Source organism: Taurulus bubalis (assembly GCF_910589615.1).
Source record: "Taurulus bubalis genome assembly, chromosome: 6".
Lineage (NCBI taxonomy): Eukaryota > Metazoa > Chordata > Actinopteri > Perciformes > Cottidae > Taurulus > Taurulus bubalis.
The window spans coordinates 11,212,924-11,237,991 of record NC_136594.1 but is presented as its reverse complement, the minus strand read 5'-3'; the positions used below and the strand labels follow the sequence as shown (position 1 = coordinate 11,237,991).

The 25,068-nt window shown below is 41.2% G+C and overlaps 3 protein-coding genes across 3 annotated transcripts in view; 2 read left to right on the top strand and 1 right to left on the bottom strand.

Annotated features, from left to right (window-relative positions):
* Nucleotides 1–1,718: 1,718 nt before the first annotated feature.
* On the top strand, nucleotides 1,719–14,384 carry arhgef38 (Rho guanine nucleotide exchange factor (GEF) 38). Its single transcript, XM_079219832.1, has 14 exons — nucleotides 1,719–1,938; nucleotides 6,119–6,303; nucleotides 7,444–7,561; nucleotides 7,663–7,810; nucleotides 7,937–7,954; nucleotides 8,051–8,250; nucleotides 8,405–8,538; nucleotides 8,730–8,834; nucleotides 8,937–9,056; nucleotides 9,944–10,318; nucleotides 10,404–10,541; nucleotides 11,039–11,240; nucleotides 12,645–12,949; nucleotides 13,744–14,384. Exons 1-14 carry the CDS (start codon nucleotides 1,722–1,724, stop codon nucleotides 13,924–13,926), a joined length of 2,448 nt encoding a protein of 815 aa, XP_079075958.1. The 5' UTR covers nucleotides 1,719–1,721; the 3' UTR covers nucleotides 13,927–14,384.
* An 85-nt stretch (nucleotides 14,385–14,469) lies between these two features.
* ints12 (integrator complex subunit 12) lies at nucleotides 14,470–18,991 on the bottom strand. The gene is made up of 7 exons (XM_079219749.1): nucleotides 18,987–18,991; nucleotides 17,834–17,998; nucleotides 17,549–17,716; nucleotides 16,954–17,138; nucleotides 16,628–16,787; nucleotides 16,337–16,480; nucleotides 14,470–15,249 (listed from the first exon to the last, which is right to left on the bottom strand). The coding sequence occupies exons 2-7, from the start codon at nucleotides 17,987–17,989 to the stop codon at nucleotides 14,707–14,709; spliced, it is 1,356 nt and encodes a 451-aa protein (XP_079075875.1). The 5' UTR covers nucleotides 17,990–17,998; nucleotides 18,987–18,991; the 3' UTR covers nucleotides 14,470–14,706.
* A 577-nt stretch (nucleotides 18,992–19,568) lies between these two features.
* The window catches only part of gstcd (glutathione S-transferase, C-terminal domain containing), a gene marked incomplete at both ends in the record, with an annotated part of 47,144 nt that continues 41,644 nt past the window's right edge, over nucleotides 19,569–25,068 (top strand). Inside the window, 3 exons of the mRNA XM_079220026.1 lie at nucleotides 19,569–19,988; nucleotides 21,236–21,694; nucleotides 22,912–23,181. Of these exons, the coding sequence (XP_079076152.1) occupies nucleotides 19,569–19,988; nucleotides 21,236–21,694; nucleotides 22,912–23,181 (1,149 nt within the window). The remainder of the gene's footprint in view (nucleotides 19,989–21,235; nucleotides 21,695–22,911; nucleotides 23,182–25,068) is intronic.

The window sequence follows — 25,068 nt, the reverse complement described above, 5'->3', positions numbered from 1 at the left end:
GAATTTTCTCTGTACTAAACCCTCTCTAACTTTGTTCTGCTTCACTTAATCAAAGTCAACCTTTGCAGAGAGAATGTTCACATATTGTGTTATGATTTGGGTTAGAGTTAGACCTTACAGCTGCATCATTTCAAATAAATAATTATCCTTTCTTTCTAGGCAGACCTGAAACCTGTAAAAACCTAAAAATAGGTTGGTTTTCTATTGGTTAATTAACATTAAATTGTTTAATTCTTTAGTTTTTCTTACACTGATGATGATGATAATGATCTAGTTAAGAGCATCAAGTCTATTGGAAGTGAAACAGGTGTGCTCTGAGCACACGGCACAGTGATCTGAAACACAATGGGTGTGCTCATTACCTGTCCTTTCAATGGGGAGGAAATGCATCTATTCATTGTTCTGACGTGGAACGCAGTATCTGGTTGCTATGAACAGAAACCCTTGTGGTAGCATGTGTGTTGATAAATTACCTGTCTAACCAGAAATGTCATTTTACGAGTGTAAATGTGTAAAAAAAAATGTTTTTATAGAGAAACAAAGGCTCAGAAAATACCTTGTGTATAAGTAATATGACAATGTGATTATCACAGTTTGACAAACAGCCCCTGTTGTTTCAAAACCACTAAAAGCCACAAACCTGACACAGCAATTAGTCAACACAGATAGAATGCAGCAACTTCGTGTCCTTGAACACTCGTAGCACTTTAGCTGAGGTACAATAAACCTTTAGTATAATGCCGCTGCTGTGGCAATATATACTGTGTAAGTTGAGGTTGTTTTATTCACTTCATTTTCAAAGTGTAAATTTAATGTTAATCTAACTTGATTTGAAAATCACTTATTCATTGTGTAAATATTAAGCTCACTGTAAGTATGATTCACAGGATTTCCAGCACTATGGCCATTTCAATAAATACTTAATTGTCTAGCATTGTTAGTGTTCTCTTTGATGTATCACATACATTTTATTTTGAGGACATTTCTATTTCATTTTGAGTAAAATTAGACTGTAGCTGGTGGTAATTGCTCTGTCCTCAAACCTTCTCCCTGGATGAATGTAATGCTCTGAGGGAAAGGAAAGGTTATTTATAAGAGATTTCAGCAGCAAGGCAATAGAGGAAACTTAAAATAAAAAAATAAACATGCACAAAGTGCAAAATAATCACATTATAAAATGTCATTTTAATACAATTTAAAACAGTCATTAAACATATAATTGACAATAACAACAAGAGTGCACTATAAGACATTTATAATCATTTATTTAATAAAAGGCAGCAGCAAACAGAAACTTCTCCAGCCTTGATTTAAAGGAAGTGAGTGTTGAAATGCAGTTTTCTGGGAGTTTTTTTTCTAGATATATGGTGCATTAAAACTGAATGCTGCTTCTGCGTGTTCAGTTCTTACTCTGGGGACAGTAAGCAGACCTGTCCCCGGGGCCCCGAGAGGTCTGGATAGTTCAAAGTGCAGCAGAAGAGGGAAGAAGCACAGCAGTGGAGGTGTGGCCACATGGCTCTCATGACAGGTAGGCAGGGAGGAGCTTGATTACCTGTGCAGAGCTGACAGTCAGTGCACAGTGAACACTGCACCTGTTGCACTTCGCAGGCTCTCTCTCTCTCCCTCCCTCCCTCCCTCTGTTTCTTTCTCCCTCTTCCTGTCCCTCTCTCTTCCCCTTTTTTTCTCCTTGACTGCTCTAAAAGTGAGCTGAAGGCCTCACCATGGATCCCAATGAGGCCAGCGGGGGTGAGAAGGAGAAGGAAAAAGAGAAGGAGAAAGTGATAAAGAGGAGGAACCGGCCTGTGTTCCTGCGCTACCTGGAGAGGAGAAAGACGGACACTATTGTGGCCGAGGACTCGGCCAAAGGTGATATCAACATGGGGACGCTGGTGAGGAGGAGTCAGTCCGACAAGACGGAATACAGCGCTAAACTTCAAGGTACACCACCGAATGACCTCCCTGGGGGTCAAAACTATGGCAACAATCTGTACACACGTGAGCCAACACTCGGTGTGAAAAGTCTCTCAACTCTTTACTTTGTAAACTTGTTGATAACATACTTTAGATAACTTGCTTACAAATGTGTAACTTTAAGAGCAGCATATATGGCTTAAGGGCAACACAGAGAGGGATATTTGTTTTTACAACCAGTTCACAGAAAAATACAGATATGGCAGCATACAGATATATAGACGGCACTAAAAACCTTCATGCATACATTTATGCCATTATCCCAGCTCACAACAGTGTCAGCAATGCTCGTAGATTAGGCTCTGCTCTATAGCGCTGGATACTGGGTACCTGTTGTGTTACTATGTGTTGAGCAGAATATACTCCCACAGGGATGCAGCCACATATGCAAACTGTGCTCCAAACTCGGGCACAGAGGAGTGGCTTTAAAAGTGTTCCAGACCAGCTAGTAAACAAGACCGCGACAGCAGTGACGTGGGAGTTCGGATGCTCAGATTAATGTTCATTACCAAGTTTTAAACGAACGACTTCTAAGTGATGTCTGACCATTGGTCTTACAGTTTGGTTGACATTGAATATAACACAACAATTTGCATTGATTGAGGTAAGAACTAGCAGGAGTAGAATAAGGATGTGTTAAAAAAAACATCTCTGTGTTACCTCATCACAAACGCTGACCTCATCTTTTCACTGACACACACGTGTCCACATTTCAGAAAGAAACTGGCTTCGCCTGTCCTAAGAGTGCACTCTGTGACTGGGAATGCTGCACTTCAGGCAAAATGACTGTCATCACTGTGTCATCAGGGGGTTACTATTAAAGATTAGCATAAGTATGTTGGCTTTCCTGTGCCACTTGTTCCTGGGTTTCCATTCCTGTGAACAATACACAAAACATGCCAACATGACGAGTGGCCCCTTGTTTAAAATAGCTTATAACTTTCTTCTCACTTAGTGTTGCACTGATAAAAGAGCTTTTACACACACAAACACACACACTTTGCTTTATCAGCATCTGCTCTGTTTACATGAAATGGAGACACTCTCTTCTCCTTTGCACTTTCTGTTTTCTTCCCCAACCTGCATAATGGCAGCACGGTTGTTACATAACATTGGGGGTGTTTTCAGTAAACCAATCACCCGCCCTATTCGACTTTAGCCTCACACCTGACAAGCTGCATTACATATTTACAGTGGTATTACCATCACAAATATTGACAGAACGATGACTTCACTGAAAGAGGAAACATGTGAGTTGCTGCTCGACAGCCCGTCTCATCTGCTCGTCAGACAGGTTGGGCAAGCCACAGAACCATGGCAACATGACATCACTATGTCTAATTATGTACAGTCACTAAAAATAATTGTTCTGACAATGATTTACCAGCGCAAAACTCACATGATGTGACAGTACTGAACTGAACATTCATATTTATTTATCTTTATCTATCACGTATGAGGACTGAATTTCACTCTGTGTGTGCAAGTGTGTGTCACCTTGAGACCTTTTGGGCTTTATATGATTTTTTTCCCCAAAAAGACTAAATTAATGTTACATACAGATAAGATATATGTCCCACTTTCATTAAATTCAATATTTTAATTAATCGTTTTTGTAAACAATGTTAGGCTTTCTTCACTTTCACTGCACTTTATCCAAAATATATTGAAAAAATCCCATTGTTCACTTTGCTGTGTGGCAAAGTCAGGCGTGTCATTTTTCTTGCCGGCGATACGTGATACCCCGTGCCTCTTATTCTGTTCAGGGGCCGTCTACTGAATTCCATTCAATGGGCTGAACAGTGAAAAGCCTTGTATCTACTTTCATGGGAACTTCTGTGTCAGCAACCATACCTCCCCAAACATAATGCCGGAAAAAGCAGAAGTCAGCACAGATCTGCTGAGTCGAGATATGCTACGATACATTTTAGTTTGAATTATTTTATTGTTAATGTGTCAGTGCGGGATAATTCAACTTCAAGGCCGGTTGTGAATACTACAACAGAATCCAAAGTGCTTTTAGGAGAATATTTATTTCACTTCTTCTTTTATATATACTTTGTAGAGTAGCAAGAATATGTTGGAGTTAAAGTTAATGATCTATGAAAATGGCTGAAAACCAGATTGAAAATAGAATATGAAGCTGCCATTTTTCTCACGGGTGGAGTTTTTCAGTGTTTCTGGGGTCTCTTTTCACGCTGGAAGCCCACATAGACACGTGCCACTTCATGATACTGTTGAAACATGAATGCGACACTTATATTACATAACATCCACCAGTAAAACTGTTTGTTGGTTGCAATAAAACGTGGATTAATATGTACCAAGGATTTATTTCAAAGAGATTACCTTAACTATTTATTGAAGTCTTATCAGTTAATTATTAACTACTGGAGGAAAAGGTCTATGACTTCTCAGTTCAGCTTTATTTGTGTGCTGTGGACACTGAGTTTATCCCAGACAAACAAGTTGAACTCAGATAAACCACTGTGACGCTAGCCACTGTGATAAAAAAGAATATATATATATATATATATATATATATATATATATATATATATATATATATTCTTTTTTATCATATATATAAATCATTTATTGCAGCTTCAACCAATATAATGTCCAATAGGCATTTAAATCAATTATTAAAAGGAAATATCAAGATGCATATCTCAAATGAATATTACCTTTGAGAAATTTATAATGTTCGGTTTTCGTTGAGATTTTCGGAGAGGGGATTATTCAGCTCTGCAGGCGAAATCATGTATCTCAAGGGGGGAAAAAAGACAAATGTAAGGTGTCACTGTAAGCAGCGTTGCAAGCAGAAAGTGATCAGATCTCAGAAGTCAATCATGTGTGAAGGCAATCTGTACAGTGTTGGCATTCATGAGGAAGTACTGCCCACTGGCCAGAGTCACATGAGTCCTTCTACTCAGCTTCAGCCACTATAATGTACCTTTCCCCCACAGCTACCCTGTCACTCATAGCGCCTGCAACTTCCTGTTGCCTCCAACAATAAATAAACTTTTTTTTTTTTTAAATGAAATTATGAGTAAGCAAAGGGAAAAAAAGAATGTCCCTACACCTGCCTTACTTGTTTTCTTTGACGGTGCAACTTCCTCACTTTCTTATGGAAGCCCATTTTCACCATATCCATAATCAAACTAATGAGAGCACAATATATGACTACAAAGGGTGTGCCTGGACTAATCATTAGCCAGACTAATTATTATAATTATAAAATGGTGCATACATATACTGTAAATGTCTTGCTAATATGAACACTAAGTTGAACTTCCTCTGTCCAATCTTATGCTCTGTATTTGTGCATATGTGTGTGAAATGAGTGTGCTGAGGTGGGTGCAGTAAATTAGTTAGTGTGGGTGTGGGTGTGTGTGTGTGTGTGTGTGTGTGTGTGTTTGTGTGTTTGTGCATTTCTATGTGAATCATTGTGTGTGTCCTTGCATATATAGGTGTGTGTTCATCATTATCCGCCACTCCCCCTGCAAACTCCCAGTCTGAGCAGATGGAATGCCTGAGCACGATGGAGCATTACATCAGCGGCACGATTAGTTCTGTAACCTGACACGAGCCTCGCAGCGCTCCCCAGAGAAGGAAGTGGTGTGTGGCGTCGATTAGGCAGCAAGGAAGCATCCCTCTTCCCTGAACAGACACTCCTCCTGCCTGCCATGCAAAGCACAGAGCAGCCACACACTGATTAGACAGCAGGGCAATAAAAAAAAGAGGAGTGAGCCTGACTGGCATGTTAAGTGAGGCCTTTTGGCGCCGGAGTCAAAATAATTATATCAGCGTGAAATACTGATGGGTGCTCAGGCGACAAGCCGATGTTTTAGAAGAGATGTTGGTTTTTCCAAGCATGCACAGCCACAGGGCCAGGTTGTTTACCAGCATTTTCGATAATGCACACAGATGGCTTGAAATGTTGCCTAACACATAGATTTTGGGGGAAATTGCAGATTTACAGCAGCATGTAGGTTTATGCTCACAATATCATACATTTACCTTGTCCTTATACGGCCCTTCTGACTCATTGGGCCAGATGCTGTCATAGTACACAATAATGTGACTGGCCAGCCACGTACCACCTATTTATTTGATACAAATCTCAATGTCAACTTGTTTTTAGAGAAAATGACACCACACGACCGGTCCACGCCCCCCTCTCCAGCCCTGGACCCGGAGGAGGTGCGTTCCAGGAAGATGAACCGCAGGGCAAAGGTCATTCAGGAGCTCGTGCAGACTGAAAAGGACTACCTCACAGACCTGGAGCTGTGCATCAGAGAGGTGGTCCAGCCTCTACGCAATCTGCAGGTACACGTTTTTCAGGGCCCACAATGAAATCTTCGAGGCTTAATGTATTAACTCCACCAACGTGTACATATACTACAATAGTGTTTTTTTTTTTGAATGGTGACATTTTCTTGAGATAAAAATGTAATCGTAAAGTTCAGTGTGGCTCCCTGCTGAGAAAAAATTGATGTTCAACGGCGTCACTTGACTATTGGGTACATTTTGACCCACTTTACAATATCATGCTTATGTGTAACATTAACCCCAACCATAACAGTAACTTTTTCACACACTAAAATCGGGAGATTTTTTTTATAACAAATTATTTCACTGTTTCTAAATTAAAAGTGGCCACCTTGAGGCCGGATGTACTGTATTTGTTCCAGATTTGATCTCTGAACCACAGAAAACATGTAAGTCTGATCTGATCAGAAAAGGAAGATTCTGTAATAGAAATCCTTTTTTTTTTAAATATAAATATGTTGATATACAGTTTGAGCATCAAACATATATAAAACAATTGGTTATAGAATCGTATTCCTTGCTAAAACTAAATAAATAGCATGAATATCTAAAGCTAGTAGAAGCTTTTTTTTACCTCCAGTCCTGATTTCTCAAGCTCTATTGCCCAAATCAAAAGAAGAAACAAATTCAACTGACAGTAGAGATCCCTTTGTTTTACACACAGCTAGGCACACAAAAACTACATGGGGAAAATATTTTGAGTGGACTTTAGTGTTTGAAAGTTGTAAAGTGTGCTCTCTGCTGGAGAATAATTTAATTTAGACAATATTATCTATATGCCTCTTGGATTTTTCTGTTTTTTTCTTCTAACTTCCTTTCTTGCTTGCTACAGCATTGATATATGACTCAATATATGACTAATTATTACCCCCTTATTGAACATGTGTGTGAAGTATCCGATAATATTGGCTGTTGCTAACAGCAGCTTTTGTAAATAGAGAGAAACTTGTAATACAAATATAATGTACAGCAGGAATTAGCATGGGAGTATTCAAATAAAGGTGTATTCATATAAATGACAGCTTATTTATGCAGTAACTTTGACTCACATTTTGACAGAAAAAAAAAACAGAAAAAAGAGGATTTTCATTTCGGTTTCATTTGCATGGCATATTTAATGTATTTGTCCTTCATCAGGTTGTGGATGTAGACCGGTTGTTCACCAACACAGAGGCAGTGTGTGAAGTTTCTGCAGCACTCCTTCACAGACTACATAAGGCCGTCGCTGACCCGGATCCAGAGGCAGTTGTCATAGGTAATGCCATTTAGACTAATTGCCTGATTTGAACCAATTTTGACTTTTACTGCTCTGGTTTGTGTTCGGCAAAAGATCTCATGTCCTATTTTTATTTGAAGGAGATATATTCTTCCAGGCGAAGGCAGCTTTAGAAGATGTATATAAGATTTACTGTTACCATCATGATGATGCCCACATGTCACTCAAATCCTATGAGGAAGAAGAAGAAGTAAAGCAACATTTCACCACATGTGTATTATCTCTAAAGTAAGTCAATTCACATCTTTCATATATGTGTATCTCATAATCTTATCTTATTATAACTTAGTTGATATTCTTAACTGTGTGTTTTATTTTGTTGGTGAATGTGTTTCTTTGTCTTTGTAATTACAGGAAAATCTACGACCAAGAGTAAGTCGTTTTTCGTTGTCATGCATTGTGAATCTCATTTCCGTCGGTCAGTTCATGTCAATAATCGTTTCCTGTATAACACATTTATTCCCACAGAGGGAAACCTAATTTACTGAATATGGGCTCACTGCTGATCAAACCGGTCCAGAGGATCATGAAGTATCCGTTGCTGCTTGGGGAGCTGTGGCATGCCACGCCTGAGGACCACCGTGACTATCAGCCAATGCAGAAGGCGTTCACTGCTGTCAAGATCGTCAATGTTAACATCAACGAGTTCAAGAGACGCAAAGATATAGGTGATATTACATTTACAGTGCCGCACAGAGGTGTTTTATCATTTATGTCTATTTATTTAGCAACTTTGTGATTTTGCCAACTCATGTGACAACAAAGCTAGTTCTTTGTAGATTTTCTTCTATTTCAATTTTTTTTCTTTTTCTTCACACTCAGTTATGAAGTATAAGCGGTTAGAGGATGAAGGCACACTGAGGGGGAAACTAAACAAGTTCAACATCCACTCTATCCGGAAGAAAGGCGACAGGTTTGCTGGATATCTCAAGATCCTTACTGGAGTTGAACCACAGGTAAAATACGGTGCTATCTCTCACAGCAATACAAATGAGTACATAGAATAAAAGTTATGAGGATTATTTAAATAAACATGACAGTTTAAATAAATAAAACATTCTGGCGTCAAGGTACATTATTGAAATGCAAATTGTTGCTTTTATGCAGTTGTTAATAGTTGTTAATGTTTAAACTCTTCTGTCTGTAGGTGAGAGATGAAATATTTGATAGAGAGGAGAAGCTGTTCAGGTGTCTAGAGAAGGCTGTGAGGCTGCTGGTCAAGAATGTTCAATGTTACCTGCAGCACACTCAGGTAGGTGCAAGTTAGCGTGTCCGACTGCAAAGTGTGTGTTTTAATGTTTTGAAACATTCTGTAAACTTTCTGAGACGTTCTTCCTTGATGTCTGCTCTGCAGGAGATGGTGTCTGTAGCTGTTCAGAATGTCCAGGACATGGAGGACATCATCAAGGATCCAAACAGAAATCACACAAACGGCAATTCAGAAAAGAATGGAAATGACCCCTATAAGCACTATGTAAGATATGGCTTTCTTTCCTTTACAACAACAAAAACAACATCAATGCTATTGGCTTTATTCAGGGCAGTAGTTCCTCCCTGAATCTTCTAAATATGTGTCTGTCCTTGCTTTGCTGTCCTGTTCCTACATGACCTCCCATTCACCCTCCAACTGTGAGTCATCTGTCACTTTGCCCACAGCTGCTTGTCTTCTGCCTATTATATTAATCCTCTTCTTCTGTGCCTCTGACCTTCCTACTAGGTCCCTTAGTAACTGCCACCTTCCCTTTCCTGCCCTCTACTCTGTGGATCGCACTGCTGCTGTAAAGCTTTGAATACGATTATTTGTGTTGCACAGCCTCAAACCAAAGTCTGTAATAAGCTTTACAAAATAAGTGTAGATAGAAAGGCCTTGGCACTCTAAGAAGCCAATCGACAGACTAATTTTGTATGAAAGGGGATCCATTGTGTCTCCTATAGTGAACACATAACAGCTGTAACCGATAGATGCTTTCAGGAAACAGAACATTTTCACCACAATAACTTTCTTTTTACTTTATTTTTAGCACTACCCATTACATGCTCCACATTATGATAAACAAAATATGTAATGTCTGCTTAAGTACTACTGTAAACTGAGAAACATCACTACATCTTGTTTGTCTGCATGCAAATCAAGCTGTAGCAGCTCTGGTTAATGTTAAGGCGTACTTTGCTATCCCCCGTTATAGAAAATGATTGCGAATTAGAGATGCTGCTGCATTCTGAAAATAAGCCATTTATATACAGAATTCAAATAAAAACGCACAGAGGTACGGTAAAATGACTTGTTTACATGTACAGAGAATACTTAATACTGTACATCTCTATTCATCTTCTCCCTGCCTCATTGACTTCTTGCTGCAGAAAGACAGTATGGAGCGCTTGGTCCTCGGCCCCCTCTCCTCCCTGCAAGGCATGTTCACAGCTCCACAGAAGCTCATCCAGAAGCGATATGACAAGTTGCTGGATTACTGCAGCCGCCTGGAGCGCTCTTCTTCTTTTTCATCGTCATCCACGTCATCCACCACTTCTTCCTCCCCTTCACTGGTGTTAGAAGACCCGCCCGGTCCCGCCAGGAGGGACTATGAAGCTCTCAATGCCTTGCTGGTGGAGGAGTTGCAGAGGTTCAACATGGCCGCCTATACTGTCCTAAGAAACTGTGTGGTGTATCTAGTGGCCCTGCTCCGAGGGCTGATGGATAACATACTGCTCCGTTCCCCATCCATACAGCAGCTGCCAGTGAGGATCCCACACATAAATAACACTCATTCATGTTCAGTCTGTTTAATGGTGAAACTAAAGTGTGTCGTGTTTGTCTTTTCAGGCTCCATTGTCAAACATTGCTGAAGTGCAAAACAGCATCATGGATGAGCTGAACAATCTGACCTTTGTCAAGGACAACGCACAGAAGTTGATGGAGCGAAAAGTCAGCTTTGAGAGACAACGGGACAAGAAAATAGCAGTAAGAAAGTGAAAATAATCTAAAAGAGATTATTCACATAGAGAGAAAATGCTCATAGTTTTCAATCTGTCCTCGTTAGATCCCTGGTTTATTCTTTAAGTGTCTGTAAACGTCTCATAAACTCCAGGTTGAAACAAAAGTCACACATATTCCTGTATTTCTAATTTTGTTGAACCAATTCCAAGCCATAAATGAGCAGCTCTAAGTCTTATCAAAGGCAGCCACGGAGAACAGCTCCTTGCTGTGATTAACTGGGGCACTTGGAAACACAAAGTTCCACCAGGTATCAGGCCCCCGAGACTTATTTATCTCTATGTGTTGGTGTGTAGACACATATGCATAAACACCAGTACTTATATGAGCATATGCTTGTATGTGAGTGGATCTTTTTCTCCGCCCTCCTTAGAACAATCTCAGACAATGATAACCAACGGTGTGCCTACATGTGCTCACACACCAGACCCACTTCACATAATTACACCCTTTGTGTCCTTTAGATGCCGGAGGTGCAGCATCAAACCGAGGAACAGCGAGCTTGGCTGCTGGCAGAACATCCACCTAGCCGTCTGTACCAGCTGAAGAGAAAGTGTAATGGCTGCCAGGAGCAGGACCTCAGCCTGCTGGAGGGAGAGCTGGTCGCCCTGCTGGAGGACACGGACCCATTAGGCAGCAGCAGCCGCTGGCTCGTTCGCACTGGAGGCAAGTGTGTGTGTGTGTGTGTGTGTGTGTCAAAGGACAAAGACCCATGAGGCAGCGGTAACTCTTGGCTCCTTCAGTTAGAAAGACACACAAGGTGAATTAAGTTATTACACCAGATCATCTGCAGGTATATGGTTGGTATATGTCTTCTTTAATGCACATTCCTCTGTGAATATACCTGCACCTGTTCGATGACTGAGGCTGTCTAGACACACAAAACTTTACTTTCTGACACTGACAAGTCAGCACACAAAAATTAGTCCCAAGGGCTCCTGTGATGTCATGGTTGCTGGTACCTCTTTGCCAGCCTCTGGAGATGGTTGCCTCTCAACAGGGCCAACTCCATAGCTTGTCTCCATCTCCCCTTCACGTCTCGCAGAGGCACCTGAGATCCCAATGTCTTGTTTGGAACAAACCGCAGCGTGTTGTAAGCAGTGTTGCCTGGAGTACAAAGCCTCTCCCTATGGGTATTGGGAAACAAGGACGGAGAGATGACACTTGCACGCCTCTTTGTATTCGGCAATAACAAGTTCTATGAGCTTTAGAAAAAAAAAAAGAGTGTGTGCATGTTTCTTGGTACGAAGTACATTCTTCACAGACTTGTCTGTTCCTCTGGGATTAGAAGCATTCCCAGGAAGTTGTTGTTCATCCTTCTGTTGATGTCAACACTATGAATATGCTTGCTTCACATTTACACATTCCTTAGTTCACTTGCATCGATTTAAGATTGTTTAAGCAAATGCAAATGCTGACAGCCTTAATGTAAGACCCTTATACTGTATTAAACACACATTTTCCAGAGAGGAAACTTGTTTATTTCTATCACGCGTTTTGGGGATTAACAAAGAAAAATGTCTTATGAAGTGCAGTTTGTCCAGTATTTACATTGCTGTTAGACATAAAGGATCAGTTCACCCAAATTATAAAATGGAGAAAGATTATGTTTTTTTTCTTCAAGTTTTGTTGTCAGTCTCGTCGATTTGTCTGCACCCTATTACGATGTGAATGGAATTTTGATTACCATGCTTAAATAATTAAAACTATATATATATATATATATATATATATATATATATATATATATATATATGTATATATAACCCTGGGTAATCTGGATAATCCACAATAACTAGTTTTTACAGAAATGGTTAACAGGCTGTTCTGTGGATTATCCAGAGTGGGACACTGTTTATGAAAAGAGATTTTTCAGTGTTTGATGTGTCTGATCGAGGAAATCTAAGAGATACATATCTCAAAACCTGGACTACTTTAAACTACCTTGCATTGCTAGATAAATGAGGAAAGTGTGAATGTATTTTGTTTCAATTTGACTGAACTAACCCTTCAACATTAACTCTGAGAGGTCAGGCATCCTGACTAACTGCCCCTTTGTGTCACTGCTAGGCACACAGGGCTATGTCTACTCCACATTCCTGAAGCAGTACAACCCTCTGAGGGACTCTCAGCGGGCAGGCCAGATGGCAAAAGAGCAGCAGCCGCAGCAGCAGCAGCCGCAGCAGCAGCAGCCGCCTGCCATGGTGGACGAGGACTTCGATGACATTAGCCTCTTTGTGTCAGGCAGTGGCAGCAGCAGCCTGCGCAGCTTCAACCTCAACACCACCGACAGTGGCTCAATCCTCTCCGGACTGCAGGGGGAGCAAGAGAGCCCTGAAGATCTGGAGGAAACCCAGGACGCAGAGGCTCAGCAGGTGTGTGTGGTGGCCTACACGATCTTGCACTTCTTTATGAATGTCATTGCAAGCTACTGCAGTGTTTCAGACAGGTAGAATATATTTGATCGGCTTTGGTTGTCAGCTTGAGAACAGTCAATGTCCAGAAGATTAAATCAACAGTTGCAGAAATACTACAAGCCTCACTTAAGCATGCAAATGTGCATACATGACATGTGTGTAACACTATGAAATGAACCAAGCAGTATCAGGAATCTAAAAAACAGGGGAACAAACTGAAACACATCAAACCACACACCACATAAACCTCATAATTAAAATAAAATAACGGATCAGCGAACCATGTAACTTAAACTGGCAATAAGTGCCTCTTCACGTATGAGACTCCAACTGTTAAATCTGAGAGGTGTTATTACAGAGGGCCAGTGCATTGACATGAAATGGGGTGAATAATATTAAATGATGACAGTGTGCTGTCACTCTGGCTATAAAGGCGTTGTCCTCCTAGTAGTCATGTCTTCATCTGCTATGACCACCCAATATGACTCTGATCTTCATCATAACATGACACAGTTATTTGTCTTAAAACATAACGTTTATCAGGCTTAGTAGATTGTAAACCTTATTTAAGACCGGTGGGAACATTCTGTCCATGTGGAACGCTAATAAACAGTGCCACCTTCTGGATTTTTAGGAGGACACACTTAAATATGATTTAATGACGTCAGTGTAAATTAAGATATTACATTTTTTCAAACCGTGAAAGTAGATTTGCCGCTGATTACATCTGATTTGCGTCTCTCTCTCCACAGTTCTATGCCGTGTATGCATTTCAAGCACGCTGTGACCAGGAGCTGACCTTGCAGGAGTACCAGCATGTCCGCATCCTTAAGTTCTGTGACCTGGGAGGCAATAAGGACTGGTGGTTAGCAGAGGCTAACGGACAGAAGGGATACGTCCCTGCCAACTACCTTGGCAGGATGTCATACGCATAAATAGATGCACTTTTTTATGCATATCATATCCAGGAAACCAAACCAACTTGTGGCATTTTAAACAAACTCACTTACACTTTCATACATAATTCAAATAGTCCTGACACTGTCACTTTTCTGCTTGGTGAGTCAAAATTGCACCAGGTATTACTAGACCTTATACGTCTCATACCAAAAGTGTTGAATCTGCTGTGCCTTCAGAAGATTTTAACAAGAGAGCTCACAAATGGGACTGGACCAGTAATCTGTGATTAACATAAATAATGGTAGGAAAATACAGGGCACTGTGCCGAGCACTTTTTTTTACTTCAGTGTTGGTGAGTTTATATTGATAATGAAGTGATTTATTAATGAAGTAAATTTTGTATGTGAACTGATTCCTACATGAAGTGAGTATATTTAATGTGAAATGAAGAAATCTATCATTTATATTTGAACAATTACATAATGAATAAACGTGATCAAACCTCCATTTGTCCCGCAGAATATAACGATACACATTTAAGGACACCACATGCTACGAAGTCATTGCTAATACCAGTTTATAACAAGACATTTATTTTTTATGGATGAAAAGTGACACTTTTTCAACGGTCAGACTTGTTTAGACAGAAAGAGGTACACAGTCCAGCATCATTTACGCAACACAAGATTCAAGTATTTGACTGGATGGTGTTACTCACGTACAGTTGCTCTTTTAATACAAACACAATACTCTGGCACTACTTCCACATGTGTTTTCTACTCCCTCACACCTCCCCCCTCTTTGTTTCTCTCTACTCATTTCTTCAGCTTCTTCTGCGCCGCTTTTTTCTTCACCAGTTGTAATCGTTTCATGGCGTTGAGCTGGACCTCTTGGGACGTTGGTGCTTTGTCTCCTTGTGCAGCCTTTGACCCATTCCCATTACCTCCTCCGTTATTGCCTCCGTTCCCTCCTCCACTTGAGCCGCTGGGGGAGCCGGCTCCTGATGAAGCAGGCCCTTTGCTTTCACTGCTCGATGAACGGTTCAGAGGCTGCTTACCCAGAGTCAGTGGTGGAGGAGGTTTTAGAGGCACCTGGCTAGAGCCGTTTCCGTTGCCACTCCCGGTAATCTTTGCACTTCCGAGTCCTGACTTGGCTCCTGCTAAACCAGACAGCCCGGCGGGTTTCTGGCCAGAGGGAGCCGTCAAGGTCTTGTGGCTCCCACTTGGGCCGGAGGAACCTAGTTTGGAGCTGGCAGTTAGAGATGGGCTCGTCTTCGCTCCAAATGCAGCCCAGCCTGTGAGGCCGCTGCCTGATGAGGCGGAGTTGCTGCTGGTGGGATTGGCTGATGTTGCAGATGCCTGAAATGATAAATCGCTACCACAGTTATCACAGCGCACCACAAATTCAACAGAGCCTAAAATGTCACTGTCTTATTGCAATAATAACTTTTACAATTTTGAAATTGAGACACTAAGAAGTTGCCTTTATGTCTGGAGTGCCAAATGCCAACAAAATAATTCAGCGTTCATGAAAGGAGTTTACTTAAATTAGTTTAAGCTCATTTACCACTTCATGGCAAGAGAGATAGTTTAATTTAAGATGCAGATCATATATGTGCAACCTCCAGTGCATTACCAGATTTACTTAACGTAATCATTTAGCTTCGGTATATTCCCATCTCTTCTACTGCTTCATGTTACCAAGAAATATGTTCTGGTGGAGAGGATTTTTATTATGGACTTTTTTTTAGTGAGAATGCAGAAAAGTCTGAACCATTACCAGTAAGAAGAAAGCATTGAGACTTTGTTGACCCCCTCACCCAAAAAAACAACATGAATAACACCAGCCTTATGCTTTAACATATCTTCAGATCACTAGAGCAAATACATATTCATCAAGATATGTCAGCAGTTACCTGCAAGCTAGACAATGCCTCAACTTGCTTCAGCCAAACTCCCACACTGACTTGAATTAACATATTCAAATCACTCACTTAAAGGCAACATGTTTGCAGTCAAAATAACCCCGTCGTGAACTCCAATAAGTAAAAGTACTCTGAAAAGTTTTAAAACCTACTCCGTCTGGAGAAATGATACTGTACAGGAATACTGCCAACAGAAGTCAGTGGTCTACTTTCTGCTCATTTTCTTGAGCAGGGATTTATGTAGACTGCCTTTTAGAGTCGTTTGCACAAATATCAAAGTGTCTTTGGGCAAACTACTGAACCCTACATTGCTCCCGAAGGCTGAGACCATTAGTTTACATCCTGATGAGCAGTTTAGCACCCGTTATGGCTGTCTCTGCCATCTCAGTGTGAATATGTGTGAGCGTTTTAAGTGGTCGAAAGACTTAAAAAGTCCATTTAATGGCAGACCAGTAATAACGACACATATTACTGTGGATAAATAAAAAGGCGGCATATCGCCATATTTTGTTCTCACAAACCTTCAATTCTGTTCTTTTGAAGGCTTGGAAGGTGCTGGTTGTGTCAGGCTTGGCTTTAAGCTCTGTCTTTTTCACCAGTGTGTCTTTGACAACCGGCGCTGATGATGCAGACGCAGGAGATGGCTTCTGTGGAGGTTTCTGGGCCTAGTGGACAAACACATTGTTAGTTTTAGACAGAAACAATACCAATACTGAAACTACTAACATGACTAAACACTGATAAGTCATATACTCAATGATGATGCACTAAGATATAAATACAAAGACTGGGTCATCATTTATTTTCCTCACCATGCGTTTCATTTGCCTGGTGCAGCGGGCACAATACCACACAAGCCGTGGATCATTCACTTCTTTGTCTGTCACTTGGGGCTTGTGACAGTCCTGGTGGTACAGATTATGGCACTCCTGGCACTCAACCAACTGGTTTCCCATGCTCACGGTCATTTGTCTTAGGCAATGGAAAAGAATGTTGCAGGTTAGTAAGTTTACCTTTCCATCTCAAAGATTGAGTAGAACTAATATAAATTATTAGATTGGAATGCATACCAACATCTGGAAGCTCACGTACTAGAGAACAACTACACCTAATGTATTTGCTAATAATTAAAATGTACCTGCAAACCACACAAGCCAGGCCCATTTCCATTGCAAAGTCATCAGCATTGGTCTCATCGTAGTCGTTTATGTTTGGCAGAAGGTCTTTGCTCGTCTGAACGGTAATTGGAGAAGAGCGATTCTCCGGTTTCTCCAAACGAGGCTTTTTGGGAGGGTCCACCTCAACCAAGTCCACCACCCTGACCTGTTTGTCAGTAAGACAGAAAGAGTTCCGTTTGGACAATGCATGTTGACAGCAATGTCATGAGTATCAACATTGTCAATTTATAGCCATCTCATTGATTATCCAACTGGCTCACTAACTGTATGGATGTGCTCAGTATTCCTTGCCTGAGAGTGCAGCTCTATGCTGCAAGTCTAAAAGATAAAATATTAAGAAGAAAAAAGACCCTCTCTCTTTGACCATAATTTTAAAATGACAGATGTATGTAGTTGACAGTCATAATTTATGATGTACTCATTCACAGGCAGTAAAACAGGACTGGACCATAGTTGTAAAAATAAATGCATAACAATGGTCAACGTAGCCTCAAAGACACACAAATATTATTATGTGGTTTTAAATTTATTTTGGAGAGTCTATTTATTCCGTACCTTCTCGACAGGTCTCTTCTCTGACTCTTTCTTGCTTTTTTCCGAGCTGGATTTGCTACTGCTGCTGCTGCTGCTGCTGCTGCTGGAGGATGAGGAACTTGAGGAGGACTTTGAGTCCTGTTTACTTAAGCTCAGTTTTGACACAGATCCCTTGGACACCTCTATATCCTGAGGATACACAATGATAAGACAGAATAGTTGGCATTCAGTTGTATAAATTACATTACAATGACATTTGAAGAGAAATTAACAATAACGATGATAAAAATGCAATGAACTCCTTACTTTTTGCAATGAACGGTAAGACGAGTCACTTCCTCTTGAAAGGGACTCATCTAGTAAAGCTTTGAGTTTTTCAGCCGAGTCTTTACTCTTGGAGTGTAGGAAACTCAGTCCCTTTAGGAAGATTGGATCCAGCTCCAGACTGACAGGTCCAGCCATGGCTAAACACTGGGAATCGTAAAAGAATGTCAGCTTTTTAAGCTTTAGTACAATTTTATTAAATATGACTGCTAAGGAGGAGAAGTTATGTTAAACAAATTACATACTTTTTAAATAAATGAAAACACAAAACAAAAGCTGTAGCTGCGTTATATACACTGCAGTGTTGACTTGGACTGACATTTGGCCTGGCTGAGAGCTTCGGGATTAAATACAGATAGTACAGTAAAATACTAAATGAATTCCTTCAACAAAATATAAATTAAATAATTTCAAGCACTTAAATGTCTACAGATCTTTGTGACAGTAAACAAAATGTGTTTTGCATCTCCAGCATCTTTAGGTTTTATTCAGCTTCTTCAGGTTCATTTTCACATTCATCTTTATTAGATTGAACTGTTAACATTAAATGAAAAACACGCATCATCTCTGTAAATTCACTATTATGACGGATTTAAATATGTGTCTGTAAATGCCTGTTTTTCCTTCAGTGCAGCCTGGTCACCCTGTTCGTGTCTCTCATGCAATCAATGTTTTTATACTTTTGCAGTGATGGCCTTAATCATAAAATACTGGGAACATAAAATGCGATTGGGCAGAAATAACTGGATAGGGAAATACAATACAGGTCAACAAGGACTGTTCAAGTCTTCACTCTGATGCTTAATATATCACTTGTGTTATACTGAAGTGCTGAACAGGGTGGTCGGAACTAAACTTCGTCCCCGTGTTGGGTCCAAAATATCCCGCACGAAAGACGTCAGACCATAACAACGACTTCCGTTGGTTGCTCTGTGAAGGTATTAGTGCGAACCAGAAACATACGAGTACTAACACTAGCGCCACAGCAGCTAAAGTTACATTTTCCTGTCAACTGTCAGCTATACATCCAAGTTACCAGGTCATACTTGTTTAGTTGGAGTACGTTACCTCACAGTCTGCTTCTTCTAGAAACCTGCCCCTGAACCCGGTAGTTTCGTTTTGGTGAGCAACTAACCTGAACGGTTGAACACTTCCTAGATGAGAAGCCGGGGAGCAGCGCTCGCTCGGATGTGTGAGCGCTTATAAAGCCGTCGTCGTATACCTGTGCAACCGTTAAATATGTCCGGAATCTAGCCGCTCGGAACCTTTGGGTGGAAATCGGCCTTATTAACAAAGAACACATAACTTTACACTATATATGTTATATCCAATTTAAAATTCGGCCTTTATTTATTTTTTTGTAACGTTTTAATATTTTGCCTTGATTTTTTTTATTGATTCGTACGCATCGCTATCAGACAGCAGGTGAAGCTGTGGAGGGGGCTGTGGAGCTACGCTAGCTTTAATACGAGGAAAGAAGAAGAAACACAGGAAGCGTGTGCCATAACAACGTGTTTCATTGAAATTGCCTGTTGCTTTGCTGAAGCTGTTGTAAGTATCTATTAATGTAATTGTATTGGCCGGATCTTGCGTTGTATTCCAGCTAACACGTTCTTGCTGCCATACATGAAAGGTCACCTGAACACATTTCCCAAAATCTGGTTAATTAACGTCACCTCTTAACTGATTCTTCTTCTTCTCCACAGTACTATTAACGATGAAGCACACCGAGGAAAAGCAGCAACAGCATCCCTCCCTCTTTCTGCAAGTCTGCTGCCAAAATGAGGAGCCTTATCTTCCGCTGCACACCTCCATCGCCCTGTTTCTCCTGTCCTACTGCGAGTGCAAGTCTTTCAAAGTTTTCCTAGTCTTCACCAAACCTGCCAGCTCCCAATCACTGAGGAGTCAGCTGCCAGAGGGTTTGGAAGTGTCGGACATTCAGTTGGAGGATCTGCCCCAGTTGGTGGACAGCTGCCGTCTCCCTGCTGTTTTGGATGAGACTGGGATGCTCTGCAGGGCAGGGCTGGCGGTGGTCCTGAGACATATCATCAACAAGGCCCTGGAGGCTGAGCCCTCAAGAAAGGATGTGTTGGCTCTGCTGGGATTCAAGAAGACCTGTCTGAAGGCTTGTGCTGAGGTTGGTGGTAATTGTACAAGTGCAAGTAAACAAAGTCCACTGACGTGTAGCATCAATCATGCTGGGTGGGGGTTTGTAGCACAACTTCACCTATGTATGATGTGGATGGCATCTTTAAAAGTTTGAAAATGTACCCCCTGACTCAGCATTTATCACTCTGGGTGTATAGGTGTTCCAGCAAATATAAGGACAGCGTCATTAATCTGAATCCAGATTGACATTGATTTACAATAAACTTTAAACGTATGTCTCTCTCAAATTTAAATTGAATTGAAAGCAGTGCCTGAGTCGGCATTTTATTTCTTAAACTGCACTGCAACTTTTATTCAACTTTTATTTTTTATTTTGCTTTTTCAACTTTTATTTTTTATTTTGCTTTTCGACTGTTTTATGTTTTCTTAACTGTTTTTAAATCTGCATTATGTTTTGATGCTTTTAATGATTTTATGTGAAGCACTTAGAATCGCCTTGTTGTTGAAATGTGCTATACAAATAAACTTGCCTTGCCTTGAGATGTGACAGGATACTAGCCATATTTAGGGGACATAAAGCTTATGTCAGTGTTAGCCTGTCAAAATACCAGTGACACTTGATTTTATGGGTTTAATAATTTCCCCGAAAGGAACTGATACACAACTGTAAATCTATCAGTATGTTTCTGAAAAAGGACATAATTTGGTTCTAATCATAGGGAAAATTGACTGTTCAATTTTTAGTTTTAATGGAGTAGGTAATTCAAGGAAATTCCTCTGGAATTGTACAATGGCACTTATACATCAAACAAAACGCAAATAATTTCCCCAAAACTTGTGGCACAGTTAAGTTCAAAGTTACATCGTTTTCACCAGTAACATCCGAGGAGAAGTAAAATATGCACCTTTTATAATACAGCATTATTATTGTTGTTCAGTTGGTTGTGGGTTAAAGTCGTCACTGGTTCTCAATTCTGAACTAATTCCTCACCTGACAAAATTTCACGCCCTCATCGGATAAACTGTTCTACTGGTCTAGCTAAGTTTTTAATTCCAAATTTATTTTTACTATAATGATGGCAATGTTCAATGGGTCAATGTACTTTTACAGCATGTCGATTAGAGTTTGGTAAAAGTGTCAGCAGCATTATAATTAGACAGATATAATAGGATATGTTAACAGATTATAACGTATCACAATGATGTTCTGTTTTGAGCACTTTTAAAGGCCCTGCTGTATTTGACCTTCAACATCTTTTCTTTCCTTGCTCTCAGGTAAGCAAGTGGACCAGACTGTGTGAAATTGGAATCCCCTCTGACGTTGAAGAACACCTAAAAAATCCCACAAATCAATATCAGCAGCTGCCTCTCTCCATCCTCACCCTCGAGCGGAGGTTAGCGGAGCCTGTCAAAGTCCACAATGATGACAAGATCCGGAGGCAGAAACTTCAAGAGCAGAAAAAGAATAAAAAGAACGAGTCCCCTGAAGGCAAAGGGAACACAGGCGCTGAATTCGAGCCCGGACAATCACCTCAGGTCAGTGACGGAATGGAGCTCAGGGCGGCTCTGGCCAAGCTGTCTGTGGATTCAGTTCCAACTTCGACCACCAGAGAGAACTCTGAGATCAGGAAAGTGAAGACCACAGATCTGCCTCCGCTGAAGCATGTGTTTGCAGAAGGACTGTACTTCACTCTGACTGATGTGGTGCTGCTGCCATGCGTCTACCAGTACTTGGTAAGGGCTTTGGAGTTTATGATTCATGCCTTAAGTTATTGCATAACTAAGATCCATGAATACATGTCAAATGCTCATTTAGCATGTAAGGCTTCGCCTCAACATAAACAGTAGCACACATGACTCAAGTCGGATGTCACCTTGTATAGATGGCACCATATGTGTATTTACTGACTTATCTTTTTTATGATGACTGGTCTAATTATGCATGTCTTATGGTTTTGACACACTGGTCAGGGTGAGCAGGCAGTACACGCAGCTCCTTTCTGATCCATCCAGGCAGAAACTTGAGTTAAGAAGACTTGCTGCATCAGACTTGGCGCAGGTTGTGCTCTCAAAGGTGGTCTAGAGCCACCTGGCAAAGAGTGATAACAGTGTATAGTAGGGTTTCTATTTAAATGCAGCAGGTTGAAATGCATTTCAATGACCTTCCTTCAGGAAAGTTTTTTTTTCTCTGCAACAAATCAAGAATTGGTGGGTGTTTATATTGGCCTTTAAAACTCTTAACTTAAAAAAAAAAACATCTGAAAGACTTCAAAAGCTCATGAACACTTTCTGAATATTCATCACATAGCAGCGGCTAAAGGAACTGCAGCAGAGACCAGAGAGTACCACGTCTATTTAGTTCAACGGTATATTGTTATTGATCAGGAATGCTGCACTGTCAGCGAGTGAAGTGGGTCTCAACCTCCATTTCACCCTTCAGCCGTCTCCAACTATTCCTCGACTGTGGGAACGAACTGAAGTTCTCACAATGAGGCTTTTAGTAGTCAGCTGTGCTCCAGTGGTTTCCAGTTTCACACTCAGCCTAGCGTGTCTCCTCTTAACGGCCATCACTCTCCACGATACATGCGGCCGCAGCGGCTGTTTTCCACTCCACCCACTTGTCGCACTACAGAGTGCCCCCTCTCCCTCTGTGTCTGTGTCCCCGTCTCTTTCTTCTGTCTTTCACACATAAGCGCACACAGTGACACTGCGCCTCTGATCATGTCTCTGTTTGTCTCTTTACCCTCCCCACCTGCCAACGCTGTTTTGATGTTTTTCCTGCCGGCCCCTCGTGTCTCTCTGTCCACCAGTGCAGTGTGATGAGTGAATTCTATTGGAACCTGACATCTCGCTCCACTGGAGATGACACGTCAGATGAGTCACTTAATCAATATGTCTTTGTTTTTTTCCTCCCCTTTCTCTTTTGTATTCCTTTTTATTTTCTTTGATAGTGTTCCCTCCAAGCACATGCTGCGAGCTCTCTACATCAGCTCCCCTACCTGCTGCGTTGGTACAGCTGTATTCAGGAGGTACCTGGGGTCCTTCGGGCTTCCAAGGAGTGTGGGATGGCTCTTTCCAACCCCCAAGTTCTCATGTCCAGCCTCCCAGGGCCTTCAGCAGGGGACATCCCAACTAGCCTATTGGAGCAAGAAGAAGGCCAGGAGATGACTAAGCAGGTTCCCTTTGTTGGCGGGCCCAGGCCCACACTGACTAAACTTCAGGTAAATTATAACATTTCCTATTACTCATCATGTTTTTTTCTCTATGTCTGCAAACATGCTCTCACACTTCCGTAAATGCAAGGAGCTCTCTTCCAGTGTCCCTTCACAGTACTGATGGAGGGTTTCAGGGCTCCAATTGGTTGTTAAAGGTGCATCATGCGAGATTGAGAGCATCTCGATTTCCTCTCAATGGCTCTCAACATGGCGGAGCTGGAGGCTCGTAGCTAACGGCAAACGTGCTGACAGAGCTAACGGTGTATACCTGAGGGGGAACCGGAGGTTGAGTTCTACACTTCCGTGACGACTCTTTCTGATAGGATGACGTTATCAGCTGTAACCGCAGTATGAGAGCAGTGCAGGGCCTTGAGTTAGCCAATGGGGCACGCTCACGTGCACTAAAATGCACTAAAAGCCCTTACGGCTAGCCCGGCTATGTCAACAAAGCACAGAGAAGCTCTGATAACAACGCACCCAGGTACTCGGGTAGACAATACTCCAGTATATCTTTACACAGATAATAGTTGCTATATTAATGCTCTGAATGTCCTATATTGCTCCTTTTACTATTATCTCTGTAATGTCATGCACCCATTTTCTGCCGGTTGTGCCTTCAAGAGTGTAGCTCTAAGTTAATGTTTTAGCTTCTGGCAGGCTCTCTTAATCGTTAATTTTTTTTGCCTTTCTGCCAGTGCTTAAACGTTAAATGCTTTCACTCACAGAATTAACATTTTAAGTGGGCTGTTTTAAGATGCTTGTTTGTATACATGATTTTCTTCTCAAAGCTTGTTTGTATGACTATTTTTCACCAATCAATACAAACTAATACAAAAGGTGACTAGCCTTAAAAGAATAATATAATCTTTTTTATATGAACAGTATTGTACTGCCCTCAGTGCATAATAAAATGCACCATTCAGTGTATCCTGTTGCCACTTGCAATAGTGCAGACAATGCACATTCAGCTTATGCTCATTTAAGGTGCAATAAAAACAATGAATCCGGTCCAAAACAAAGTTGTATAGTCAGATTAGGTAGTTTATCGTAATGGCTCAAAATCTGAGTATAAAGATATAAGACTGCTCTAAACAATAGCATAATGTGTCCATGCTCTTAAAATGCAGTTCCCTCAGGAAGCATTGGCCAGAGGCACAAACAGTCACACACATTTATAGCATTCTTAGCTCTACAGAACACCAAATATTGCCCCTGCACAATTTTTTCTCCTCGCTTTTCCAGAAGGAGATAAGCAGACCCAGCTGTTCAAAATGAGACTCCTCAGCCCTGACTAACCTCTCACTACTAAGCTTTTAGACTGTTCACTTGGCCTTGTTGCTCTAGTCTCTCAGCAGAGATATTCCTCTGATTTCCTGTTTGCTAAGTGTCTATATCAATGTTTTTTCTTTTGTGACGGGAAGGGAGCAAAGGGAGAAAGCAGTATTTAGACAGTTTGGATGAGGCAGATGAGTGAGCTGGGTGGTCAGGATGGGATGTGCCTTTATCATGCCAGGCTGCTGGATTGAATTTAGTCAGGCACAGATGTGCACAAATGACAGTTTTCATAGCAGGTTGAAATCAGACATTAAAACTGAGAGGAATGCCTGTACACACACACACACACACACACACACACACACACACACACACACACACACACACACACACACACACACACACACACACACACATAGACGCACACAATGGCCACCATTCTTTCTTTGCCTAGAGGGATTATAAGGATGGCTGCGTGTCGCCACCATCATGTCTGCACTGCAGCTGTTGTGTAGTCTTGGCCAAGCTGTGTGTTTGCGTGTGTGCATGCATATGTCCTCATATATGACTGTGTGTGTCCCGAGGCAAGTGCATGGAGACAGAGAGGGCTGCTGTCTG

Coding starts and splice junctions, on each gene's coding strand:
- arhgef38 (XM_079219832.1), top strand. CDS start 1,722: ATGGATCCCAATGAGGCCAGCGGGGGTGAGAAGGAGAAGGAAAAAGAG. Junction 8,251..8,404: donor CAAGAGACGCAAAGATATAG/GTGATATTACAT, acceptor CTTCACACTCAG/TTATGAAGTATAAGCGGTTA. Junction 10,319..10,403: donor CATCCATACAGCAGCTGCCA/GTGAGGATCCCA, acceptor TTGTCTTTTCAG/GCTCCATTGTCAAACATTGC.
- ints12 (XM_079219749.1), bottom strand. CDS start 17,989: ATGGCTGGACCTGTCAGTCTGGAGCTGGATCCAATCTTCCTAAAGGGA. Junction 17,717..17,833: donor CTTACCGTTCATTGCAAAAA/GTAAGGAGTTCA, acceptor GTGTATCCTCAG/GATATAGAGGTGTCCAAGGG. Junction 16,481..16,627: donor CCAGGCAAATGAAACGCATG/GTGAGGAAAATA, acceptor TTTGTCCACTAG/GCCCAGAAACCTCCACAGAA.